Source organism: Chiloscyllium punctatum, chromosome 18, assembly GCF_047496795.1.
Source record: "Chiloscyllium punctatum isolate Juve2018m chromosome 18, sChiPun1.3, whole genome shotgun sequence".
Lineage (NCBI taxonomy): Eukaryota > Metazoa > Chordata > Chondrichthyes > Orectolobiformes > Hemiscylliidae > Chiloscyllium > Chiloscyllium punctatum.
In genome coordinates this window covers 78,659,616-78,685,564 of record NC_092756.1, presented here as the reverse complement: position 1 = coordinate 78,685,564, position 25,949 = coordinate 78,659,616, and the positions used below count along the sequence as shown (strand labels likewise).

Here is a 25,949-nt window from a genome sequence, read left to right as displayed (position 1 = left end):
GGTGGACCAGACAGGTAAGGATGGAAAATTTTCTTTACTCAAGGGATTTGTGAACCAGATGGATTTTTATAACAGTCAGTGGTACTTGTCATGGTCACCATCACCAAGACTGGCTTTATATTCCAGAGTTATTAATTGAATTTAAATTGAACAAGCTTTGTTGTGGGATTTGAACCCATGTCCCCAAGACATTAGCCTGGGCTTTTAGATTGCTGCTGTAGGGGTATTACGGCCAGTCCACCAACTTCTCCAAAAGCTAGCTTAATAAACTGTTGATAATCAGAGTTAAATTGTGAATCCATACCAGGGATGAAGATTTCTTGCTTCTTTCTTTCTCTATTTTTTTAATGAGACAGGCTTCTTCCGAGCTGGAACCACCCTTTAGTCTGAAGGACAGGTTGCGATATAGTCTCTTGGCAGCATTTGGAGACATTGGCCCAAGTGACTTCCTCCTCTGGAGAGGCTCCCTGATTGGCTGTGTCATTTTACTCTGTGTACACCTAGGAAGAAAGACATTTCTTGATTAATTGTGCCATGATTTTTACAGAAAAACTGACACTGCTTCAAAATCATAAAGAGATTATTGTGTCCTCCCTCTGGTCTCTCCATCTATCAATGACAGTGACAAGTCTCATTATTAGGGGCAGACTAATTCCAGACATTCACCAGCGCTGCTCAGAATGAAACCATTGATAAATGTGTATCTGAGAATCAAAGCAACTATCCTAATGACATTTCCTCTAACCCTGTAAGAAAAGGTTGAGAATCTAGTTGACTTTGTTCCACAATGCTAAGCTCAAGTTCTGGAACTCAAAGAGTGAAAAATCTCAGTTACAAGGTAGATCATGATCACAAGACCTTTTTTTCCATTTACTTATGGGATGTGGGCATATTGAGCTGGGCCATTGTTTAGTGTTCATCCTAAACTGCCTTGGAGAAGGTATTGGGAGTTTTCTTTTGAACAGCTGTAGTCCTTTCAGTGTAAGCACCACAACAGCACAACTTGAAAGGCAGTTGCAGGTTTTTGACCCAATGACTATGAAGGAATGATGACATATTTCCAAATGAGGAAAGGAACTTACGGTGTTTCCATGCATCTACTGTGTTGGTCCTTTGAGGTGGTACATTTGATGGTATCACTCCCATTGCAACTTTCATCTAGATAAGTTCCTGGCCAAAATCGTTGAAAAAATGGAAGGACATCATTCCAAAATGGTCCTAGAGTCCTGATTCTGAGATCCTGAGGGGTCTTGACAAGGTAGATGTGAAGAGGATGTTTCCTCTTGTGAAAGAATCTCGAACTAGGAGTCACTGTTTAAAAATAAGGGAATCACCCAGTTGAGGCACAGATGAGGAGATTCTTTTTCCACAGAGGGTTGAGTCTTTGGAACATTTTTCCTTAAAAGATGGTGAAAGTAGAATCTTTGCATATTTTGAAGACTAGTTTTCCAATGAGCAAGGAAATGAAAGGTCATTGGGAGAAGGTGGGAATGTGCAGCAGTCAGATCAATTAGGATCTTTTTGAAAGGCGGAGCAGGCTCTAGGGGCTGAATAGCCTACTGCTGCTCCTAATTTACATGTCAGTGTGTATGTTTGATTCTGAATATCTAGCTCCTGAACTCAGCACTCACCAGTTTCTTTGAAGGGGTACAGCAGAGACAAGGGCAGGATGTATTTCACATATCCATGGAGGATCGGCACATTTCAAAGTGAAGCCATTTCAGTTAAGAGCAATTTTTTCATCATTAAAGTTTCTGAAACAAGACTTTTGGGATTCACAGTTTTGAGAATTTGACCCTTTGATATTGTTAACAGTAGGTCTGAGTGTGCATAAAAAATGGATTAGATCTATGGAACTGCCCAGATGTGATGTATTTATCCCCGTTCATTAAATTTTAAAATTTTAAAATTAAATGTTGTTGACATCAGCCTGAGGGTAATTGTTATACAAATAGTTGTGGAAGGAGTCAAGAAACATTATCATTACCGCAGTGAGGAGAGGGGGATGCGGTCATAAATTTAGAGTTTGTTTGGTTGTTCTAAGTGATTATAAAGGAATTAGCTGATTTTGATGCGGGGCTATGATAAAAATCTTCGTTATAAGGAATTAAGAACACCAATGAATTCAAATCTATTGAATGGTTCTAATCATTGATTGTTTTTTAAATATAGTGAAGCTTGCAATACATACATAGAACTTTATTTTATTATATTTCAACATGGCTGCTGAGATCTGCTCATAGAGTCATACAGATGTACAGCATGGAAACAGACTCTTCGGTCCAAACCCTCAATGCTGACCAGCTATCCCAATCCAATCTAGTCCCCATCTGCCAGCACCCGGCCCATATCTCTCCAAACCCTCCCTATTTATATACCCATCCAAATGCTTCTAAAATGTTGCAATTGTACCAGCCTCCACTACTTCCTCTGACAGCTCATTCCATATCTGTACCACCCTTTGTGCGAAAAAGTTGCCCCTTAGGTCTCTTTCATATCTTTCCCCTCTCACCCTAAATCTAGACCCTCCAGTTCTGGACTCCCTGACCCCAGGGAAAAGACTATGCCTATTTACCCTATCCACGCCCCTCATAATTTTGTAAACCTCTATAAGGTCACCCCTCAGCCTCTGACGCTCCAGGGAAAACGGCCCCAGCCTGTTCAGCCTCTCCCTATAGCTCAAATCCTCCAAACCTGGCAACATCCTTGTAAATCTTTTCTGAACGCCTCATGATGGATTCAAAATGTGTTGGCATGGAAGGAATAAACTTGGAAAGTTGACATAGAGGTTATAAAGGACTATGGTGTTGAGTACAGAGGCGTGAGATATCCTGGAAGGTGGGTTTGCATGGAAAGTGAAGAACCATGGCTGTGGCTAAAGGGGCACAGGCTCACTCAGAGAGCCAATGTAGACATTTTGGGTCAAATGGCTTCCTTCTGTGGTATAACAATTCTGTGATTCTGTCAGTTTGGCAAGAAGGATTTGAGAGGCTATGGGCGTTGGGTAGGAAACATGAGGTGGAATGAGTTACAATGGATGGGCCAAGGCTTCTCCTGTTCCCAGGACCCATAAAATGACACTCCTTTTAACCTTCACCAGCTTTGCCTTGCACCTTTGTAATGTGCTTTAGATCCTAAAGAATAGAGTAGATAAGCATAGAAAGATGCCATTTAGCCCACTGAGTCCGCACCAGTTCTTTTCAAGAAAAATCTAATCAGTCCTCCTTCCTCCATTCTATTATTTACCTATATTTTTTTCTCCAAGTATATTTTCAATTTTCTTTTGACCATGAATGTGAATCTGTATCGAATACAATATCACGTAGGTTGTGCATTCCAAACTCTAACCACTTTTTCTAAACATTTTCCATGAGTTGTCTCCAGTTGTTTTGCCAATCAACTTATGAAATTAAATCTGAGCCATCTGCTTATCAATTCTCCAGCTACTTGAAACAGCTTCTATTATTCTATCAACGCTTTATGATTTTATATATTTTCATCAAATCCCCTCAGGTTTCTTGGGTTTAATCTTAGCCAGTCTCTTTGCAATTCCTTATCCCAGGAACCATTCTAGTGTAAATTTCTTGTAAAGTCGTTCAAAGCTTTCATATCATTCTGGTGTCCAGAACTGGAAATCACAGTCATTGCAGGGTCAAATTGTCTTATATTAGTTCAACAAGAAAATTCTTTGCTTTTGTACTCTATGCTATATTTAAGAAGACCATTGAAAACATTAGTTTCAATATGCTACACTTTACAACTATAGCTTTGACTGACAATTGCACATCACTTGGTTGTTCATATAATGTGAACAGCTCCACTTTTTTGAATCTGGCCTTCCATCAAAATAATTATTTCAAGAGTTGTCTTAAGATTTTCTCAAAGGCTACCTTTTGATTTTCAGAGGCTACTTTTTCATTATAACTAACTCATTTACTAGGTAGTGCAGCCATGTAGAAGCAGAATGAGAAGAATTTGTCAATTACCCTCAATTATCAAGCCTCAATTTATCTTAAAACTGAAACACAGAAGAAAAATATTAACTTACTAGTCACCACAGTATTTAAATAGGCATGAGACAAGAAGCATAAATTGACAATAAAAGCTTTTTTCAAAATTTCTTCTCAAAAAAGCCAACATGCGAAATGCACCTTCCATAGACAAATAAGATCACAGTGAATGCATTTCCATTGTATATAGACAGAAGTGGAACATTGTAACCGAGGCAGCTCTTCACAGATTCTGTCCCTTTCAGGTTTGGGATTACATTGCTTTGATTGGTCACTCTGTGATGAAGGATTGGTGCTAAGGTTGGAAATTTTCCCAACTCTGCATATCCAATTTGGGTGTGAAAGTTTGGCCCACCCCAGTAACTTGAGCAGAATTAACATGAGAAGTCAAAAATCTGAAGCCTCTGCTTTGGAAAGAAAAGAAACCATGGCCAGCAGATTGAAGCAACCTAAAACCCTCAGTAAAGGAGACAAATCAAGAAGAAATGTACAGCATTATTATGTCTAAAAATTAAAAATAAAAATAAATGACTGTGTGTCCAAAAGTGACTGAATAATTTAAACTTTTCTTTTAACTAAATTTCTGAATTTTGATTTATATACATGATTTGTGTTTCTCTTTGTTTTGAAAGTCATGACCTCACATATGCCATAAAAAAAGTAAGTTACAATAGTGGGGCTGCAGCAGAATGTGAATCAGTCATGTATTAAGTAGCAGCTGCACTCAAGAAACATATAAGATCCTGAGGGGGCTTGACAGGGTAGATATTGAGAAGATATTTCAACTACTGAGGGAATTTTGCACCAACTGACATAGGTACATAACAAAGGGACATTCACTTAAAACTGAGATACCAAGGAATTTCTTCTCTCAGAAGGTAGTGAATGTCTGGAACTCTCTACTGCAGAGAGTTGTGGATGCTAGGTCACTGAAAGTAATTAAAGAGGCAGTAGATAGACTATTGAAATATTGTAGAGTCTAGGGCAATGATGAACTAGCACAAAAAAGGAGTTGAGATCTGGGGCAGATCAGCCATATCTTACAGAATGGCAGGTAGGCTTCAGAGTCTGATAGGCCTACCCTAGCTCCTGGAGTTACTTATGATCAATATTCCATTTGGTAAGAAAGAAATAAATAGAAAAACACATGAAAAATTGGAATATTTCATGTGATGGATTTACATGTTTTGAAAAGGGAATAATGCACATTGATAAATTATTCAAAATTCATTTTGGGTGGAGGGGGATATTTTTCTAGAAGACAAGACAAGAGAAATAACTCACTTTAGTCTGGCTGAATTCCCATTGAGATCAAGTTAAACCAGAAGATGGAGAGCAGACACGAATGGAATCTCCCAAAGCGCAAAATCCCTGCTTAGGTAGCAGTTCCTGAGCTTCCAAGCAAATACTGGAATGTCATGTTCCAACACTTTATCCTGAAACAAAAAGGTAACAGATTAGCGGCGATATCCAGTACTTGCAGCGATTGTGATAATTGTGCTGACCTCATTGCCAGAAATGCTAACACAGGAGACAGTTCAATTTAACTTTAATGGAGATGTTGTTTGGCAATAGTTTGGAAAGGGCTGGGTGGTGGGGTAGGGTGGTGCACGGGGGAATTTGTTATGTTTCTTTAATTTCGTCTATGCAGGCCTCTAAGGTTCATGTACGGCAGCTAGAAATCAATGCTGTGAGACACATGGCCGTGTAACAAATTGGATCAATGTTGGTTAGAATTATACCCGGTACAAAGGACAATCTTTGTGATTTTTGGGGCCCAATTATCTTAGCCACAGGGATTCCCTGCAGATATTACTGTCACTGAATTCTTCATTATCCACCATCGTCACTATCCTAGGTTTATGTGACCTCCATTGCTTCAGTGTCATTGGGTCAAAAGTCCAGGAACTTTCTCCCTAACAGGGGTCTATACCACATGGACATTTTTTAATTCACTTGTGGGACATGGACATTTCTGGCTAGCCAGCATTTATTGTCTATCCCAAGTTGTCTTTGAACTGACTGGCTTGCTAGACCATTTTAGAGGACAGTTGAGAGTCAACCACATTGTTGTGGATCTGCAGCCATGTGTTAGCCAAGTCAGGTAAGGATGGCAGATTTCCTTCCTTGAAAGACATCAATGAACCATAAGACCATAAGACATAGGAGTGGAAGTAAGGCCATTCGGCCCATCTGGTACACTCTGCCATTTAATCATGGCTGATGGGCATTTCAATTCCACTTTACCAGCATTCTCCCCGTAGCCCTTAATTCCTTGTGACATCAAGAATTTATCAATCTCGGCCTTGAAGCCATTTAGCGTCCTGGCCTCCACTGCACTTCGCGGCAATGAATTCCACAGGCCCACCACTCTCTGGCTGAAGAAATGTCTCTGTATTTCTGTTCTGAATTTACCCCCTCTAATTCTAAGGCTGTGCCCACGGGTCCTAGTCTCCTCACCTAATGGAAACAATTTCTTTGCGTCCACCCTTTCCAAGCCATGTATTATCTTATAAGTTTCTATTAGATCTCCCCTTAACCTTCTAAACTCCAATTAATACAATCCCAGGATCCTCAGCCGTTCTTCGTATGTTAGACCTGCCATTCCAGGGATCATCCGTGTGAATCTCCACTGGACACGCTCCAGTGCCAGTATGTCCCTCCTGAGGTGTGGGGCCCAAAACTGGACACAGTACTCCAAATGGGGCCTAACCAGAGCTTTATAAAGGCTCAGTAGCACGTCACTGCTTTTATATTCCAACCCTCTTGAGATAAATGACAACATTGCATTTGCTTTCTTAATCACGGATTCAACCTGCATGTTTACCTTTAGAGAATCCTCGACTAGCACTCCCAGGTCCCTTTGTACTTTGGCTTTATGAATTTTCTCACCGTTTAGAAAGTAGTCCACGCTTGTATTCTTTTTTCCCAAGTACAAGACCTCACATTTGTTCACGTTGAATTTCATCAGCCATTTCCTGGACCACTCTCCCAAACTGTCTAGATCCTTCTGCAGCCTCCCCACTTCCTCAGTACTACCTGTCTGTCCACCTAACTTCGTATCATCGGTAAACTTCGCTAGAATGCCCCCAGTCCCTTCATCCAGATCATTAATTTATAACGTGAACAGCTGCGGCCCCAATACTGAACCCTGTGGGACACCGCATGTCACCGGCTGCCATTCCGAAAAAGAACCTTTTATCCCAACTCTCTGCCTTCTGTCAGACAGCCAATCCTCAATCCATGCCAGTAGCTCACCTCGAACACCATGGACCCTCACCTTACTCAGCAGCCTCCTGTGTGGTACCTTATCAAAGGCCTTTTAGAAGTCTAGATAGACCACATCTACTGGGTTTCCCTGGTCTAACCTACTTGTCACCTCTTCAAAGAATTCTAACAGGTTTGTCAGGCATGACCTCCCCTTACTAAATCCATGTTGACTTGTTCTCATCTGACCCTGCTCTTCCAAGAATTTAGAAACCTCATCCGTAACGATGGATTCTAGAATTTTACCAACAACCGAGGTTAGGCTAATTGGCCTATAATTTTCCATCTTTTGTCTTGATTCTTTCTTGAACAAGGGGTTTAGAACAGCGATCTTCAAATCATCTGGGACTTTCCCTGACTCCAGTGACTTTTGAAAGATCTCAACCAACGCCTCCGCTATTTCCTCAGCCACCTCCCTCAGAACTCTAGGATGTAGCCCATCAGGGCTAGGAGATTTGTTAATTTTAAGATCTTTTAGCTTTTCTAGCACTATCTCTTTTGTAATGGTAACCATATTCAACTCAGCCCCCTGACTCCCTTTAATTGTTGGGATATTACTCATGTCTTTCACTGTGAAGCCTAACGCAACGTACTTGTTAAGTTCTCCCGCCATTTCCTTATCTCCCATCACTAGCCTTCCAGCATCAGTTTGAAGTGGCCCAATGTCTACTTTTGCCTGTTGTTTGTTTCTTATGTATTGAAAGAAACTTTTACTATCATTTCTAATATTACTGGCTAGCCTACCTTCACATTTGATCCTCTCCTTCCTTATTTCTCTCTTTGTTATCCTCTGTTTGTTTTTGTAGCCTTCCCAATCTTCTGATTTCCCAGTGATCTTGGCCACTTTATAGGATCTCTCTTTTTCTTTGATATATTTCCTGACTTCCTTTGTCAGCCATGGCTGTCTAATCCCTCCCCGGATAATCTTTCTTTTCTTGGGGATGAACCTCTGTTCAGTGTCCTCAATTATACCCACAAACTCCTGCCACTTTTGCTCTACTGTCTTCCCCGCAAGCCTCTGCTTCCAGTTGATTTTCGTCAGTTCATCTCTCATGCCCTCGTAATTACCTTTATTTAACTGTAACACCATTACATCCGATTTTGCCTTCTCTCTTTCAAACTGCAGACTGAACTCTACCATATTATGATCGCTGCTTCCTAAGTGTTCCCTTACTTTAAGATCTTTTATAAAGTCTGGTTCATTATTTAGCACTAGGTCCAGAATAGCCTGCTCCCTTGTGGGCTCCATGACAAGCTGTTCCAAAAAGCCATCCTGTAAGCATTCCATGAATTCCTTTTCTTTGGATCCACTGGCTACATTATTTACCCAGTCCATCTGCATATTAAAGTTCCCCATGATCACCGTGACCTTGCCTTTCTGACATGCCTTCTCTATTTCCTGGTAGATGTTGCGCCCCTGGTCCTGACCACTGTTAGGAGGTCTGTACATAACTTTCATTATGGTTTTTTTGCCTTTGTGGTTCCTCAATTCCACCCACACAGACTCCACATCATCCGACCCTATGTTGTTCAGTGCCATAGATTTAATTTTATTCTTAACTAACAAGGCCACTCTGCCCCCTCTGCCCACCTCTCTGTCTTTTAGATAAGTTGTAAATCCTTGGATGTTTAACTGCCAGTCCTGTACCCCCTGTAGCCATGTCTCTGTGATGCCTACCACATCATAATCATTCACGATGATCTGTGCTGTTAGTTCATCTACTTTGTTACGAATGCTACGAGCATTCAGGTAAAGTGCCTTAATGCTAACTTTCTTATCATTCGAGATATTGGAAGTCACAAGATGTCCTAAGTTATCCTTCCTTTTTGTTGCATTCCTAGTCTGCCTCAAGCTTAAATCCACCTGCATACATGTTATCCTCCTGCTTATCCTTCCATTTAACTCCATACTCCCTGTCGCTTTCACTTTCCCTTCCTCCCAACTCAGAAGTTTAAAGTCCTACTGACCACCCTATTTATCCTCTTCGCTAGAACATTGGTACCAGATCGGTTCAGGTGGAGACCGTGCCAATGGTACAGATCCCACCCACCCCGGTTCCAAAACTGATGCCAATGCCCCATGAAGTGGAATCCCTCTTTTCCACACCAATCCCTTAGCCACGTGTTTACTTCCCTAATTTTCTTGGATGGTTTTGGATGGTTTTCTCCGACAATCAGCAATGAGTTCACGTTCATCAGTAGATTCTTGATTCCAGATTTTAAAAAATGAGTTCCAATTCCACCAGCTGCCATGGCAGGATTCAAACCCAGGTCCCTAGAACATTAGTTAGTTTCTGGATTAATAATCTATTGATAATACCACTAGGCCATCACCTCTCCTTGCAGAGGTTCAAGAAGGCAGCTCACTATCACTTCCTCAAAGGCAAATTAGAATGGACAATAAATACATGCTTAGCTAGCAAAGAGTGTATCCCATGAATTGCTAAAATAAGGATTAAGACAGACTGGGCAAGAACAGCAGATTTCTTTCCCTAAAGAAATTACTGTGTCTGATGAGTTTATAATGATGATTTCCTGATCTAACTAGCTTTCAACTTCAGACTTTAAAATAAAATCTATTGCTTGAATGTAAATTTCACTAGCTGCTGTGGGCTTTGAAAAATGTCCCTAAAACATAGGCTTGAGCCTCTGGATTGCTAGGTCTAGTGATATTACTACTGTACCATTACATCCTCACCTTTCAAAGCTCAGAGCTCAATTTTCTTTGGAAGATGCTGGTATTTACGCTGATTTCTTACCCAAATTCATCTCCTTCAATTCATCCACTTTTCAGTCATTCTGCGGGTGCGTTGAGGACAAAACAAATACAATGCTGCCTTTATTTCAGCATCTATTTAATTAGACCAGATTGCAGAGCTTCAGAGCCAGATGTCAGCATAATCAAGTTGCCATGGTTAACCATAATTTTAGCAACATTATTATTCTACTTCCTGTTGTCACATAGTGCCAGATCACTTCCAGGAGACTCCTATATCAATGAGCACAGTAAAACAAACAAAAACATATTTTTCCTATTCAAAACCAACAGATGGAAGTGTAGTGCACATGGTGTTTGTACATAAATAGTCGAGAGTGGGGTGCTGGAAAAGCACAGCAGGTCAGGCAGCATCTGAGGAGCAGGAAAATCGCGTTTCGGGCATAAGTCCTTCATCAGGAATTCCTGATGAAGGGCTTATGCCTGAAATGTCAATTCTCCTGCTCCTTGGATGTTGCCTGACCTGCGGTGCTTTTCCAGCACCCCACTCTCGACAAAGATAACAATTACCCTTTTAACCTACTTGTAATTATCAATCTACAATATTGAAAAAATGCAGTTTCTGAGCAGGAGATTTTGTTTGTAAAAATTTGCATTTCTCTTGCGAAAGACTTAAATTTATGTAGCAGACTTCATCTCCACTGGATGGCACAATACATTTCGCAAGAAAGAAAGTATTTGATTTTTGGACTTTGACACTGTTGTAATGTAAGGCAACATAGTAACCAACTTACTCATAGAAATATCCATAACCAGCAATTATATAAAATATCTGAGAATCAGATTCTTGTTGGGAATCAAAATAATTGCTGTGCACAACGCTACCTAGAACCAAGGTAGAATTCTCAGGTCTCTACCAGGTAGTCCCACTGAAGCTTTTGTACCCACCTTCAAAGTCTGCAATTGAATGTTTCTTCTGAGAAATGGCACCTCTGACAATAGGTACTCCCATAGGACTGCACTGTAATGTCAGTCTAATTGTACAGTCAGAGCGTGGAATGAAGTCTAACCTCACTGACTCAGAGATGAGAAAACTACCACTAAATTGGCACTGTAGCTGCTGAAGGAAGTGTAGAATTATAATAATTTTTGCTATTCATTGAGTTTTATTTTGCAAAACGCTATTGAATTAATAGATTGCCTAATATTCAATTGTATAGGAACTGCTTATGAAAGCAAATCAATAATTCTGATTATAGTTATTTTCCCCTTCTTTGTTATGTGTTATTTCAACAGCCCCTTACGACTGGCAGAATGTGTACCTTGTCAACACTGTGTCCTTCTACCAGACTCATCTCTGAATTACACACTGCAGAATTCATATAAGATTAGATTCCATACAGTGTGGAAACAGGCCCTTCGGCCCATCAAGTCCACACAGACTCTCTGAAGAGTAACCCACCCCGTTCTGACTCATGCACCTAACAACTATGGACAATTTAACATGGCCAATTCACCTGACCTGCACATCTTTGGAATATGGGAGGAAACCGGAGCACCGCGGAAGAAACCCACGCAGACACAGGGAGAATGTGGGAGGAAAGTTTGCTGAAGGAAATTTAGAATTATAATAATCTTTGCTATTCATTGAGTTTTATTTCGCAAAACACTATTGAATTAATAGATTGCCTAATCTTCAATTGTAAAGGAACTGCTTATGAAAGCAAATCAATAATTCTGATTCAAGTTATTTTCCCCTTCTTTGTTATGTGCTATTGCAACAGCCCCTTACGACTGGCAGAATGTGTACCATTTTGTCCTTGTCAACAATGTGTCCTTCTACCAGACTCATCTCTGAATTACACACCGCAGAATTCAAATAAGATTAGATTCCATACAGCGTGGAAACAGGCCCTTCGGCCCATCAGGTCCACACCGATCCTCCGAAGAGTAACCCACTCCTTTCTGACTCATGCACCTAACAACTATGCGCAATTTAGCATGACCAATTCTCCTGACCTGCGCATCTTTGGAATGTGGAAGGAAACCAGAGTACCCAGAAGAAACCCACACTGATAGAGAAAGAATGTGCAAACTCCACACAGACAGTCAACCAAGGCTGTAATTGAATCTGGGACCCTGGCGCTGTGAGGCAGCAAGGCTAACCACTGAGCCACCGTGCCATCATGAGTCAACAATGAAACACACATATACTTTACTAGCTAACAGTGAGTTGTTCCTGTGTAATCTCACCCTGATTTTAACTCTCACAACAAAAATTTGTATTTATAATATAAGGAGATATTAATGTAATGAAATGGCTTAGCTGTTTGTTATCAAGAACATATGGCAGATGACCAAATGCTTGGTTGAAGGCATAGGTTTCACGCACAGTCTCCAATAGTGGGGCGATTAAAACAGAAATGCTTATGAATAGAATGAAGCAATGTAGAGTTCTCAGAGGTTTGCAGGAATAGAAAAGATTGTGTAGTGATTGTAATGAGGTCAGTAAGCTGGACCTCATAGAATATGTGTTCTCTGATTGGGGCTGTTAATTTGGTCCAATCTGGGAGTCTTGCCTGACATAAAAAATGTTGAGTGTCAGTGATTCTGACATTCTTGTGTAGTATAGTCAAGGATTGTTCATGTGCTAATAAAGGGCGACTTGGTGATGGGATACTGGTCTCTGTAGAGTTATTTCAGATGACACAAATAGGAAGGGTTAAGCTCATGGAAATATCAGGTTGTATTTTTGCTCGCTGAGCCGGTAGATTTGTTCTCAGACGTTTCGTCACCATGCTCGGTAACATCATCAGTGAACCTCTGGTGAAGTGTTGGTGTTCTGTTCTGCTTGCTATTTATCTGTCTCAGCTTGTTGTGGTAGGTAATATCATTTCTGGTTCTGTTTCTGAGAGTTTGGTAAATGGGGTTCATATCTATATGTTTGTTAATGGAGTTTGGTTTGAATGCTACCATACATCAAAGACATCTCAGAGATGACAATCAGACTACTCCAGCTCCATGGTAGCCCACAAATCTACCATCACACTGAAACAGCTCCTCATGATTTTAAAGGACCCCGTACCAACAACCAGCAGTACAAACGTCACATACAAAATACCCTGCAAGGACTGCAACAAACATTACACTGGACAAACGGGCAGGAAGCTAGCCACCAGGATACATGAGCACCAAACTAGCCACCAAAAGACATGACCAACTATCACTGGTATCCATATACACAGACAAAGATGGGACACCAGTTTGACTGGGATAATACATCCATCCACGGACAGGCTAAACAAAGACACTGTGGGTGGCACGGTGGCTCAGTGGTTAGCACTGCTGCCTCACAGTGACAGAGCCCTGGGTTCAATTCCCGCCTCAGGCAACTGTCTGTGTGGAGTTTGCACATTCTCCCCGTGTCTGTGTGGGTTTCCTCCGGGTGCTCTGGTTTCCTCCCACAGTCCAAAAATGTGCAGGTTAGGTGAATTGGCCATGCTAAGTTGCCCGTAGTGTTAGGTGAAGGGGTAAATGTAGGGGAATGGGTCTGGGTGGAATGCTCTTCGGAGGGTCAGTGTGGACTTGTTGGGCCGAAGGGCCTGTTTCCACACTGTAAGAAATCTAATCATACACAGGAATTCCAAGAGGTCTCGCATTCAAACCAGAACTCCATTAACAAACATATAGATTTGAACCCCATTTACCATCCTCTCAGAAACACAACAGAAATGATATCACCTACGACAACAAAGTGAGACAAATAACAAGCGGGGCAGACCACCAACGCTTCACCGGAGGCTCACTGGTGATGTTACCGAGCATGGTGACGACACGTGTGAGAACAAATCCACCAGCACAGCAAGCAAATTTACAATCTGATCCACAACCTGAGCTATAAACATTTTCCAAAATTTCATGGAGAGCTTTCAGGAGCAAGAACTAAAACTTTAAAATCAAGGCAATAGAGGTAAGTATAGGTCAATGAATACAGGAAAGATGAAATGAATGGGACTTGGTATCAATTTGTATATGCAAAACAAAACTTTGCCTAAATTCAAATTTACAAAGGATGGAAATAGTACATCAAGCAAAACATTGGAATATTTAAATTTGGAGATAAGAAGGTTAATTAACCACTAAGAATGTGGATGAAGGTGAATACAGAGAGCTGGACTTTATGGAGATACTGAGCTTTCACGTGCAGAGATGAAGGGTGGGAGACCCTTGTTGCCTCTTCTAGGAGAAGGCCTGCAGGATTAAGTGCCACCCAGACAGCTAAATAAGCAATAGTAGAATTTGGATCAAGCAGCTCAGGACCAAAAATCACACCTATCAAGAGTTGCTGACTAATCAGAGGCAGCAGTTCTTTTCAATGGCAGAACCATGGCTAACATTGTTGCTGAAAGGAGATCTAACAGATGTCAAGGATCAAGGACTTCAAATAATGCTGATCTTGATAATATTGATCTTGCCTAGTGCACACCCTGTGCAATGTAACTGTATGCCTCTGTCTAGTGTTTTTCACTTTATGACCTGGATGTCCTTGCTTATTATGATCTGCCTTTCTTGCTCATAAACAAAGCTATACCGAGGAACCCTGATTATCCGAATGAGGTGGGTGGGCACTATTTTGTTCAGGTAATTGATTGTATGGTTAATTGATTCAATGCCTCTCCTCAGGGGCTCGGAGTTTTCTGAACTTACCTTTTTCCTCGCTCTGCCTGCCTTTCTCCCTCTCTCGGTCTCAGGGTTTGTTTCTGAGCAGACACACTAAGTGTAAGGGACCTGCAGCATTGCTGAAGCCTCCTGCCTCCGTGCCCCCCATCAATTCAAAAGGATTGACACAGCAAGCACTTACTAAGTCCACTCCCCACTCAGGAGACTAGGCAGCAGCACATCATGCGGGAGCCCCCGTCTGACTCCCCCCAACCGCACCCCCATCCAACCCCCCCAAACTCGTCCAACTATGTTCCCATCTGCTCCTGCCCCCACCCCACTCACCATCTATTCCCATGTGCCCCCCCCACCCCCACCACCCATCCTCCCCCTCTCTGGGACAGCCAGACTGGACACCAACAGTAAGACTGCTGCTACCTTTGGTGGGGGGTGAGTCTCCAAATAGCACACACACACACACACACACATACACACAACTTTTTCCTGCAGCTTTTTGACAAGTTCCACTGTTACGCTGTACAGGACAATGTTGGAGAGATTATCTGGAGAAGGGGGGTTCAGGGTACATGCTTATGTAGAACTCCAGGGCAAGTGTGGGGAGAGAGAGAGAGAGAGAGAGAGAGAGAGAGAGAGAGAGAGAGAGAGAGAGAACAGGCAGTCATTTGGAGATGGTGCTGGGCTCCCATTGATGTCCAGGACTTTTTCGGCAGCATTTCAGTTAGCCGAGTTCATTTTTAATCATTGTAAACAAAAGATGTGATCAGTGTTGGAAACACATCTTTGATGTAATGTTTCTATTGGGACCTTGAGATCTCCTTTGGATAATCTGAAATTCGGATAATTGATATTTGGATAATTGAGGTTCCTCTGTATTTAGGTACTTGTGACAATAAATTAATCAAGACATGTCACATTCACTCTAAATGCCCTTCTCACTTCAAAATGTACAAGAAGATCCATAACATTCCAGTGACATTAAGCTTTTAAAATGCTGACTATAATTTAGTATGAAACTAGTGCAATAGCTGCTATAAATATATTGATAATATTTCCTAGACCCAATCCTTCACCCACATTTCTCCCACCACTGTATACTTGGTGTTTTCATAAAGTCCTTGAAAAACCACATTGATGTCAAATTTGCTGATAACAAAGTTAAAAATCACACAACGCCGGGTTATAGTCCAACAGGTTTATTTGGAAGCACGAGCTTTTGGAGCACTGCTCCTTCATCATAATCACCTGATGAAGGAGCAGCGCTCCAAAAGCTAGTGCTTCCAAATAAACCTGTTGGACTATAACCTGGTGTTGTGTGATTTTTAACTTTGTTCACCCCAGTCCAACATCAGCACCTCCAAATCATGGCTGATAACAAAGATAACTAGAAAATTAGTTTGTGAAGTGGACATAAGTAGGTGATAAAGAGATATAGATGGTTTACGTGAGTTAGCAAAGTTGTGGGAAATGGAGCAATCATGTGGGACAATGTGAAACTGTCCACTTTGGCAGGAAGAATAAAGCACATTATTTAAATGGTGGGAGATTGTAGAGCTCTGAAATGCAGAGGGACCTGGTGACCGCTTGCATGAACTGCAAAAGATTAGTATGATCTAAGTACAGCAAGTGATTAGGAAAATTCAGAGTGTTATAATTGATCACAAAGGGAATTTAATACAAAAATATAGACATTTGCTTCAGTTATACAGGGCAGTGTTGGAGTACTATGCACAGTGTTTGTCATCTTATTTAAGGAAGGACGTCAATGCATTTAAGGCAGTTCAGCAAAGATTCACCACCTGGCAATGGTGGGGGTCTCTCATGAAGAAAGTTTTTTTTAATAAATATTTTTATTAGAAACCTTTTTTAAATCTATTACAAAACATCTATATACAAAAAAGAGTAATATCAAAAACAGAAAGATAAAGGCAGTACAACAACGTCATATCGCGATACTATTCATAATTAACTACCTACTATTCTACAGAACAAATGGATCTACTTAAACTAAACTACAAACAAATTAAATATAAAATTAAACTGAATTCAAATTAACTTAAATTAAATTATATCTCACTACTTTATTCTATTTCACTCATCACACCTCCACTGAGGCTCCTATCCCTGGGAGCAACAGTCATTGTACCTGTATTCGTTTTCCCCCAGCCTCCCCCTTCCTAGGCCCTACAGGCATCCAGACTGATTCGCACAGCTATACCATGGCCCTAATTAATATTGCTGATAAGTTTGCATCAATATAATTTAGAAAGGGCCGCCACATCTTGTAAAACTGCTCTGTTTTGTGGTGTACCATATCTGAAAGGTAGTCTTGGGGGAGATGTCCCATCAGCAGCCTATGCCACCCCAGGAGACATGGTGGTTTTTCCAATGTCCAATTCATTAAAATGCCCTTCCTTGCACAGTGGGTAAGAATGTTACACAATCTCTTCCCGTGTTCCCCTAGAGAGGGCAAATTTGGCAACCCCAGAAGAAGAAATATCGGATCCACGTTAATTTCAAGCCCTAGGATGTCCTTTAGCTCCCTTACTATAGCACTCCAGTATCTCTGGATCTTACAACATGACCAATAGCAATGTGTAAGAGTGCATATATTAATGTTACATTTGGGACACCTTGGTGACGCTCTTCTCTTGAGCTTAGTAAGTCTCTCTGGAGCCATATGAGCCCTGTATAAAATCTTCAATTGCATGGCCTGCGCTCTGTTACATACTGAAGTTTTCCTTACATTTTCCCATATATCTTCCCATACCTCCAATGAGATATCCTCTCTTAGCTCTCAATTCCACATCATACAGACTTTCTCCACATCTCCTAAGGCACGTCCTTTCTGTAAATGATACAAAGTACTAATTGAAAGAGCACCCGTACACTTGTAAAACTGTGCCAGGAGCGTGGTTTTCCTCTGTATATAATCCCTTATCTGAAAGTACCGGAAAATGTCCCTATTAGATAATCCATATTTCTGACTTAGCTGGCTAAATGACATCAAGACCTCCCCATTGAGTAAATCTCCCAGACAAGAGATTCCCTTCTTCTCCCATAACTTAAAGCCAGAGTCCGTTGCCCAGGTTTAAATCCTTGGGCTCCCACTAATGGGGTAAACGGCGAGGATTTAAGCCAAATGCCCTTGTCTTACCTCAATATCCTCCAGGCTTTCACCACATTTAAAATGATTGGACTCTTACACTGCTCAGTCACGGATTTCATCCTATCCATAAATAACAGGTTAACTAGGGGACATTTTGACTGCAAGGCTTCAACATCAAGCCAAATCGACTCCGAAATCCCCCGTACTCAGTCACTAACATATGCTAATGGCGTGCTTATTTAATATCTCTTCAAGTTCGGAAGATTCACCCCTTCCTCACCCTGCGAAAGCTGCAATTTGGTAAATTTAGGGGGTGCCTGTGACACCAAATAAAATAACCTAGCCAACCACTGAGGCTTTGTAACACTCATCAAGGTAGCAACAACAGGAGCATTCTCATGGTCTACAACGGGCGAGGAAGAACATTCATTTTAATCAGGGCTATTTGGCCTAACTATGATAATGGTAATCCTTCCCACCATTGCAAATCCTGTTTTATCCTCTCCAGTGGTTATACATAGTTAGCTTTATACAGCTGGTGGAAGGCAGGCGTAAAAATTCCCGAATAGAAAAAAACCTTTTGACAACCATCTAAATGGGAACTGCATTCCATCCTTCAGATCAGGCACCTCCACTAATCCCCCCCCACCGGCACGGCTTCTGATTTTTAAATTTGATCCTGTATCCCGAAAGACTGCCAAATAAATTCATTATTTGAATCAATTGAGGAACAGACTCCTCCGGCTTGGCTAAGAACAAAAGGACGTCATCAGCATATAGGGTGATCTTATGCTCCACCATTCCCATCCCTGGCACCACTATTTCAGGATCCCTCCTGATAGCCTCAGCTAATGGCTAAATTGCCAAGGTAAATAACAGCAGTGAAAGATGACACCCTGGTTGACTACTTCTCCCAATATTAACGTTATCTGACTTAGTGCCGTTTGTGATGACTGCCACCTTAGAATCATTATACAATACCACCACCCATGTGGCAAAGGCTCCCCCCAGGCCAAAGCACTCTAGGACCCCAAACAGGTACTGCCATTCTATTCAGTCAAACACCTTTTCTGCATCGAGGGAGACCACTAAATCCAGGATCAATCTTTGCTGGCATACCTGCACTATGTTCAGTCCCCTCCTGATATTGTTGGAGGAGCTAGGGCCCTTAACAAAACCTGTCTGATCTTCGTTTATTATATGGGGCAACACCTTTTCCAACCTCAGGGCCAGCGTCTTGGATAGAATTTTAAAATCTACATTCAACAGTGAAATTGGTCTGTATGAAGTACATTCTTCGGGCTCTTTTCCTTCTTTAGAATGAGGGAGATATTAGCCTCCCTAAGAGAAGGCGGCAGGCAATCCTGTGCATATGAATAGCTATACATCCCCAGAAGTGGCTCCACCAACACATTTATGAATTCCTTATGGAACTCACTTGGGAATCCATTTGGCCCCAGTGCTTTGCCACCCTGGAGATGTTTTATTGCTTACTGCACATCCAGTACCGTCATAGGCGCATACAACAGGGAAACCTGTTCCACGTTTATACTGCAGAGGTCCAGGTTCTCAAAAAAAGGACTGCATTCTCGGTGCCCCGTGTTTGGCTCCCTCTGACCAATATAACTGCAAAGTATTCCCTAAATCTAACATTGATCTTCTTCAACTCACGGGTAACCGTGCCAGCCTTCTCTCTCGCATACATAATAGATTGGGAAGCTTTTTTCTTCCTAGCCAGATTTGCCAGATATCTACCTGGCTTACCTCCAAATTCAAACAGCTGTTGTTTAGCAAGGGAGGCCTCTTTTTTGCCACCTGTGTGTGCAATGAGTCGAGAGCAGCCTGGAGGGTCGTGACCCGCTGCAGCTTGAGCAAAGAGGGTCCATTATAATATGCTTCCTCAGCTATCTACAGCCAGGTCTTCAGCATCCATGTTGCTCCTCCCTCTGCCTCCTTTTAGTTGTTGAATATGAAATGATCAGGCCTTGTAAATATGCCTTAGAGGCCTCCCAAAGTATTGCCGGATTACTGGCCATACCCGAGTGGATATCCCAGAAGGCCCTGAACTCTCTTCTGATGTACTCAACAAATATGCTATCCTTAACAGCAATGGGTCCATGTGTCAGTGCCATGCATCCATTTCACCACCCTTGATTTTAACATCTAAATATACTGGCGCAGGGTCTGAGACAGCTATATTCCCAATTTTGCATGCCAATGTTCTGTCCAAGTCATCCAATGGCATAAAAAATCATGTCAATTTGCATATGGCACTTGTGTGGGTTGGAATAGAAAGTAAAATCTCTTCCATTAGGGTGGAGATGTCTCCACACATCCACTAATCCCAATCCCTCACACAAGTCTACCAACTGCTTAGATTGCGCAGGCATAACTGCTGGGCCCCTTGGCACCCTGTCAACCTTGGGATCTAGCAGGCGATTAAAATCCCCTCCTATGATGCTGCGGCGCACCCCAAGACTCATTAATTTAGTGACTACATCTATTAGAAATTTAAGAGGGTGCGCTGGGGGACAATACACATTTAAGACGCCATACTCTTCTTCATCTATTAGACCTTTAAGAATGACGAACTGTTCATGTTCGTCCTTAATTTGCTCTGTTACCTGGAAAGGGAGGTGCCTTCTTACCAGTATAGCCACCCTTCTACTCCTAGAGCTGAAGGAAGAGAAGAATACCCTGTCATAACCCCCCGCTGCAATTTCAGATGTTCCTTATTAGTTAAATACGTCTTTTGCAGCAGGGCGATGTCCACCCTTTCCTTCCTAAGGCTTGACAGCACCTTTTTTCTTTTAATGGGGAATGGCTCCCTTTTACATTCCAGGTGCACCACCTGAACAAATCACTAGCCATGGTTGTCCAGGGCAGCCTGTGGTTTCCTAAGAGAAGGAAGCTTATCTGAGGTGGTGCGAGCAACAAAGACAGTAACTCTATAAAGTCTAAAGACTACTCCTATAAAAACTGCTACAACTAAAAAACTAATCACTACAGTTAACTTAAGCAAACACCCAAATAACCCCCAATTCACTAGCGAACTCCCCCCTTGCCCATAGACGGCACTCCTCCTAATCCATGCTATCATCTCAACTCCCTCTAGCTGAGGCCGTGCCCTAGCCCCAGGCAAATCACAAATGAAGAAAACCTATGTTTACAATGGATGCCCACTGCCCACCCCCCTCTACAAATCTTAACCACAGGTATAGCCACCCTCAATCCAAAAGCAAAAGGACAGCAGTAAAAAAAAAGCCCCAGGTAATGCCCAACCGACCGATATACGAAATAATTCTGGTTTTACATCAAGGCAGTATGTATAAAGCCGATAACCAAAAAAAAGGGAAGAGAGGAGAAAAAAGGGGCAATAAAAAAAAACTATACCATTGTCCGTAACAATGCCCCTCCCCCCCACCCCAATTCGAGTCCTTTAATTCAGGGAATACACAAAGTCCTTTGTCTTTTCTGCAAAATCAAAATTATATACCGTCCCTCCATGAGTGAAACACAAGATGGCCGGGTACCTCAAGGAATACTGAATGTTCAGGTTCATTAATTTTCTCTTAATTTCATCAAAAGCCCTTCTCTTCTTAATTAGGGCTCCTGAGAAGTTCTGAAAAAACATCATTCTTGAGCCTTTGTACATTAAAGCCTGTGAATCCCTTCCCAGTCTTCTTGCTGCTTTAATCACTAACTGTTTTTCTTTATAATGCAGGAGTTGCACTAGGACCACACAGGGGCACGGGTCCGACCCGGACCTGTGCATTGCGATCCAGTGGGCCCCCTCCACACTCAACAGGTCTGACTCCAACTCCAGCCCCAGGAACTTCGGGAGCCACTCCCGCCCCAGGAGTTTGAGCAATGGCTGCAGACATCCCCAATGAAGTACAGGACTGCCTTGTCTGCTGAACTCCTTCAGGCCCCTTTCCTTTATTTGCTTTCACTCTGGCCTTAAAGCTGTCGCACCACAATTTTAGCAGGTCCAGATGTTCAACAAGTTTATATTAGCAGTTTTTTTCCTGCTAGGGGGTTTGATGGGGGGGGGGGGGGTCAAGGTCCAGCTTGCCAGTGGGTATGGCACAGAGCCCAGAACAGCAGACTACTCAATCTGCCACCATCATGGATCTCCCCCGAAGAAAGTTTTTTAATACACTAGCTTGTATCCACTGAAGTTTAGAAGAGGAGGTGACTTTACTGAAACATAAGCCCTTATCGGCATTGACAGGGTAGATTTAGAAAGGTTATATCCTCTTATGGGAGAACAAGGGGCCATTATTTAAGAATCAGGGGTCACTAATTTGAAACACAGACTAGGTGTTTTATGTTTCTGACACAGGCTCTTTACTCTTCGGAACTCTATTCCTGAAAAGGTGGTGTCAGCAGGGCCCTTGAATATTTTTAAGATAAAGGAGGATAAATTCTTATCCAAAAACAGGAATTGCTCGAGAAACTCAGAATCTGCAGACAGTAAAACAGTTTTGATGTTTTGAATCCATTGACCCTTCTTCAGAACTAATAGCATCAAGGAAAAAGTGGCATTCATCTTGATGATAGGCGTAAGGGCAAAGGACTGAGTGGATAGATGGAGACAGAGCCCAGAGAGACAGGGGGTAGAATTAGGTTATGACATTGTTGATAGCAACCAAAGAAGAAGAAAAGCTAGATCGGGACTAAGAGAGGGTGAAAATGAGTGAGCTGCGCTGAAAGCAATTTATGCCATGACAGGGCCTAGGGTGTTGCAGTAGGTCTCTAAAATAATTGAACTCCGTCTCAAATCCTGATGATTGCAAAGTCCCTAAGCAGAAAATGAGATGCTGTTCCTCCAGCTTGTGCTGAGCTTTGCTGGCGTGCTGCAGAAGGCCCGTCTTGTGTCTTTCACAAGGCATTTTTATTTCAAATTTCTGGCATCCTCATTTGTTTGTTTTATGGATAGATTCTTGTTAAGCAAGTGGGTGAAACATAGGTGAGAATGTGAATTTGAATCTTATTGAATGGCAGAGCAGGCTTGAGCAGGTGAATAGTGTACACTTGCTCCCAATTCATATTAGGTAAATGATATGATGACAGCTTAATGTTTTCCATAGTCTTGTTCAGAACTTGTAAGAACTCTTACACTATTCCAATGAAGCTCAATAGATGTTTGAGAAACAGAGGCTTATTTTTCAGCCTTTCAGACTTCACACGGATTTTATGTTAAACTGCTATCCTCCATCTTCTCATAGGTCTTGCCTTTTTGTTTTCTTTTCCCACATTCTTTGTACACAGATCTTTGAAAGTTGCCACCCAGGTAAATAGTGCGGTGAAGAAGGCATATGGCGTACTGGCTTTTATTGGTAGAGGAATTGAGTTCTGGAGTCCTGAGGTCATGTTGCAGTTGTATAAGACTCTAGTGCGGCTGCATCTGGAGTATTGTGTGCAGTTTTGGTCGCCATACTATAGGAAGGATGTCGAGGCACTGGAACGGGTGCAGAGGAGGTTTACCAGGATGTTGCCTGGTATGGTAGGAAGATCGAATGAGGAAAGGCTGAGGCACTTGGGGTTGTTTTCATTGGAGAAAAGAAGGTTTAGGGGTGACTTGATAGAGGTGTACAAGATGATTAGGGGTTTAGATAGCGTTGACCATGAGAACCTTTTTCCACGTACGGAGTTAGCTATTACGAGGGGGCATAGCTTTAAATTAAGGGGTAGTAGGTATAGGACAGATGTTAGGGGTAGGTTCTTTACTCAGCGAGTTGTGAATTCATGGAATGCCCTGCCAGTAGCAGTGGTGGACTCTCCCTCTTTATGGGCACTTAAGCGGGCATTGGATAGGCATATGGAGGATAGTGGGCTAGTGTAGGTTAGGTGGGTTTGGATCGGTGCAACATCGAGGGCCAAAGGGCCTGTACTGCACTGTATTCTTCTATGTTCTATATTCCGTACCTTTCCTCATTTTTGTACATGTGTGAAATTCGTTACATTCCTTAAGCATTGTCAACTGTGATGAGGCTAACAAGCTGAAACAATAACTGTTTTTCTTTCCACAAATGCTAACTAACCTACAGAGCATTTCCAGTATTTTTTGTTTTTATGATATGTATATACCTGCAAATATCTGTGGAACAATTAGAGTGAATGGAAACTTCCATGCATTGCATTTGTGTCTTGAGTTCTGTGTGACATAGTGTGTGGCCTCATGCTTTATTCAGTGTTCTGGAGCCAGTTGAAGCTGTTTGAAGTTCAGAACCAATTGAACTAAACACCCACTTAATAGTGCAATGTCCAATTGCTCAGAAATGTTAAGTGTCCTCAAAAGTGATTTGTGCAGTGGGCAGAAATACAAAGAAGTCTGAATGTTGCTCACCTATGTTATATTCTTGTTCGGTGTAAAAGACCAGTTCTATTTTTCTCATGGCAGGAGAATTATACGACAGGAAGACGGATTTTATAAAAAGTGGCTCCAGATCCCGAGCTGAAAATGTGTTGCTGGAAAAGCTCATGCCTGAAGAAGGGCTCATGCCCAAAACGTTGATTCTCCTGCTCCTTGGATGCTGCCTGACCTGCTGCGCTTTTTCAGCAACACATTTTCAGCTCTGATCTCCAGCATCTGCAGTCCTCACTTTCTCCTACAGATCCCGAGGCAAGATTAGCTTTTCAAAAAAATTACGCAGTGAGTTACAATCCAGAGGCACTAGCTTAATGTAATGGAAGTGGGTTCAATAATAACTTGCAAAGTGAAATTGAAAAATGCTTACAGTGTGAAATTTGGTGATTGGGGAAGGGAAGGCGATCTTATAATGCATTGGGTCTGTGTTCCTGTCTAGTGCCAGAATCTCCACATTTGTGATGCACTTTGGGGCCTAATGGCCAAGGAAGGTGTTCATAACACAAATGTATAGGTAGAGTATCAACCTGTAAATCTTCTTAACACACACCAATGGAAGGCTGTAAGAGTGGTTGAGATTCTTAGTCAACCACGCAATGAACAGGAGCTTCTATCATCAATATCCAGAGTTCCAGATTACAATATGCACAATAAGTAGTCACAGCAATTCCTGATTCCATAGACAGCCGGAGAGCCGGTTTGAATTAGAATGCTGCCACAAGTACAGGGGTTAATTTCCTTCTGCCTGGATTGGCTTTTGAATCTGACTTCTTGCTCTAGCCATGGTGGACACCATGGTGCTGTGGATCAGATTTGCCTTTGGGTTGAAAACTCAAGAAGATAAATGTTGTAAGGGGAACAAAATTAACTGCCCAGCTCTTTCAAGGAGCTGGCACAGGAATGATTAACCAAATGGCCTCTTACTGAGACATTAATATTGAACCCTTCCTCTCTGCGAACAGCATGCATTTTTATACTCAGGCCTAATAAAGTCCTCATTATGTGGTCAACGTACTGACAGGAAGAACCAAAGGAAGAAGGAGAAGAATTGCATTTATACTAGAAACTTTCATAACCTCACAATGTCCTGCAACAGTTTAAAGCCAGTTATGGTTCTCTGTATGGTCACTGTTTTAATGTAGAAAATACAGCAACCAATTTATGACTGTAAACTCTCATAAGCAGCAAAGTGATAAAGACCAGAAAATCTATTTTAATGGTGTTGGGATAAATGTTGGCTAGGACAGTGAATATTACAAGAAACCTCTTAATCCCTTAAACTTCAGAACAGGCAGAGTCAATGCTTTATCTGACCATGATATAAATGATGAGTCATGGGGTAGGTACCTTTAAAAATAAATGACAAGTGGAGCAATAAAGAACAAAGCTGATTTGAATGTTTTACATAACTTTACCTATAATCATCTCTGTCATTTGCAAATTTTCCTAGTTAAAATGTTGATCTTGCTGTCACATGGACTAACTGAGGCAGATGAAGGAGAAACTAGATATTTACATGACAGGGAAATGATTAGGAAGTTGTACTGGCAAGATAGGGTGACAATACATTAGTCTCAGTGTCTCTGGGCTAGGGAAGAGTTATTTGGCTTGAGTTTTGCACTGTACACAATTCTAGCCTCTTTATTGTAAAAAGAATATAAACAGCCTTAAAAATGTGCAAGAAAGATTTACAAGAATGCTATGAGATCTTAGTGTCTAGAACTATCAAGGAAGACTGAACAGATTAGAACTCTTTTCTCCAGAAAACCCTGAGGTTTGTCTCGATAGATCTTCAAT

The 25,949-nt window shown here is 41.7% G+C and overlaps 1 protein-coding gene across 1 annotated transcript in view; it reads right to left on the bottom strand.

Moving 5' to 3' along the window:
• Positions 1-25,949, bottom strand: part of LOC140489216 (ankyrin repeat and fibronectin type-III domain-containing protein 1-like) — a 164,433-nt gene that overhangs the window by 63,347 nt on the left and 75,137 nt on the right. The window contains exons 3-4 of the mRNA XM_072588518.1: positions 5,295-5,446; positions 305-500 (exon numbers count right to left, since the gene is read on the bottom strand). Coding sequence (XP_072444619.1) covers positions 305-484 — 180 coding nt within the window. The 5' untranslated portion in view covers positions 485-500; positions 5,295-5,446. The remainder of the gene's footprint in view (positions 1-304; positions 501-5,294; positions 5,447-25,949) is intronic.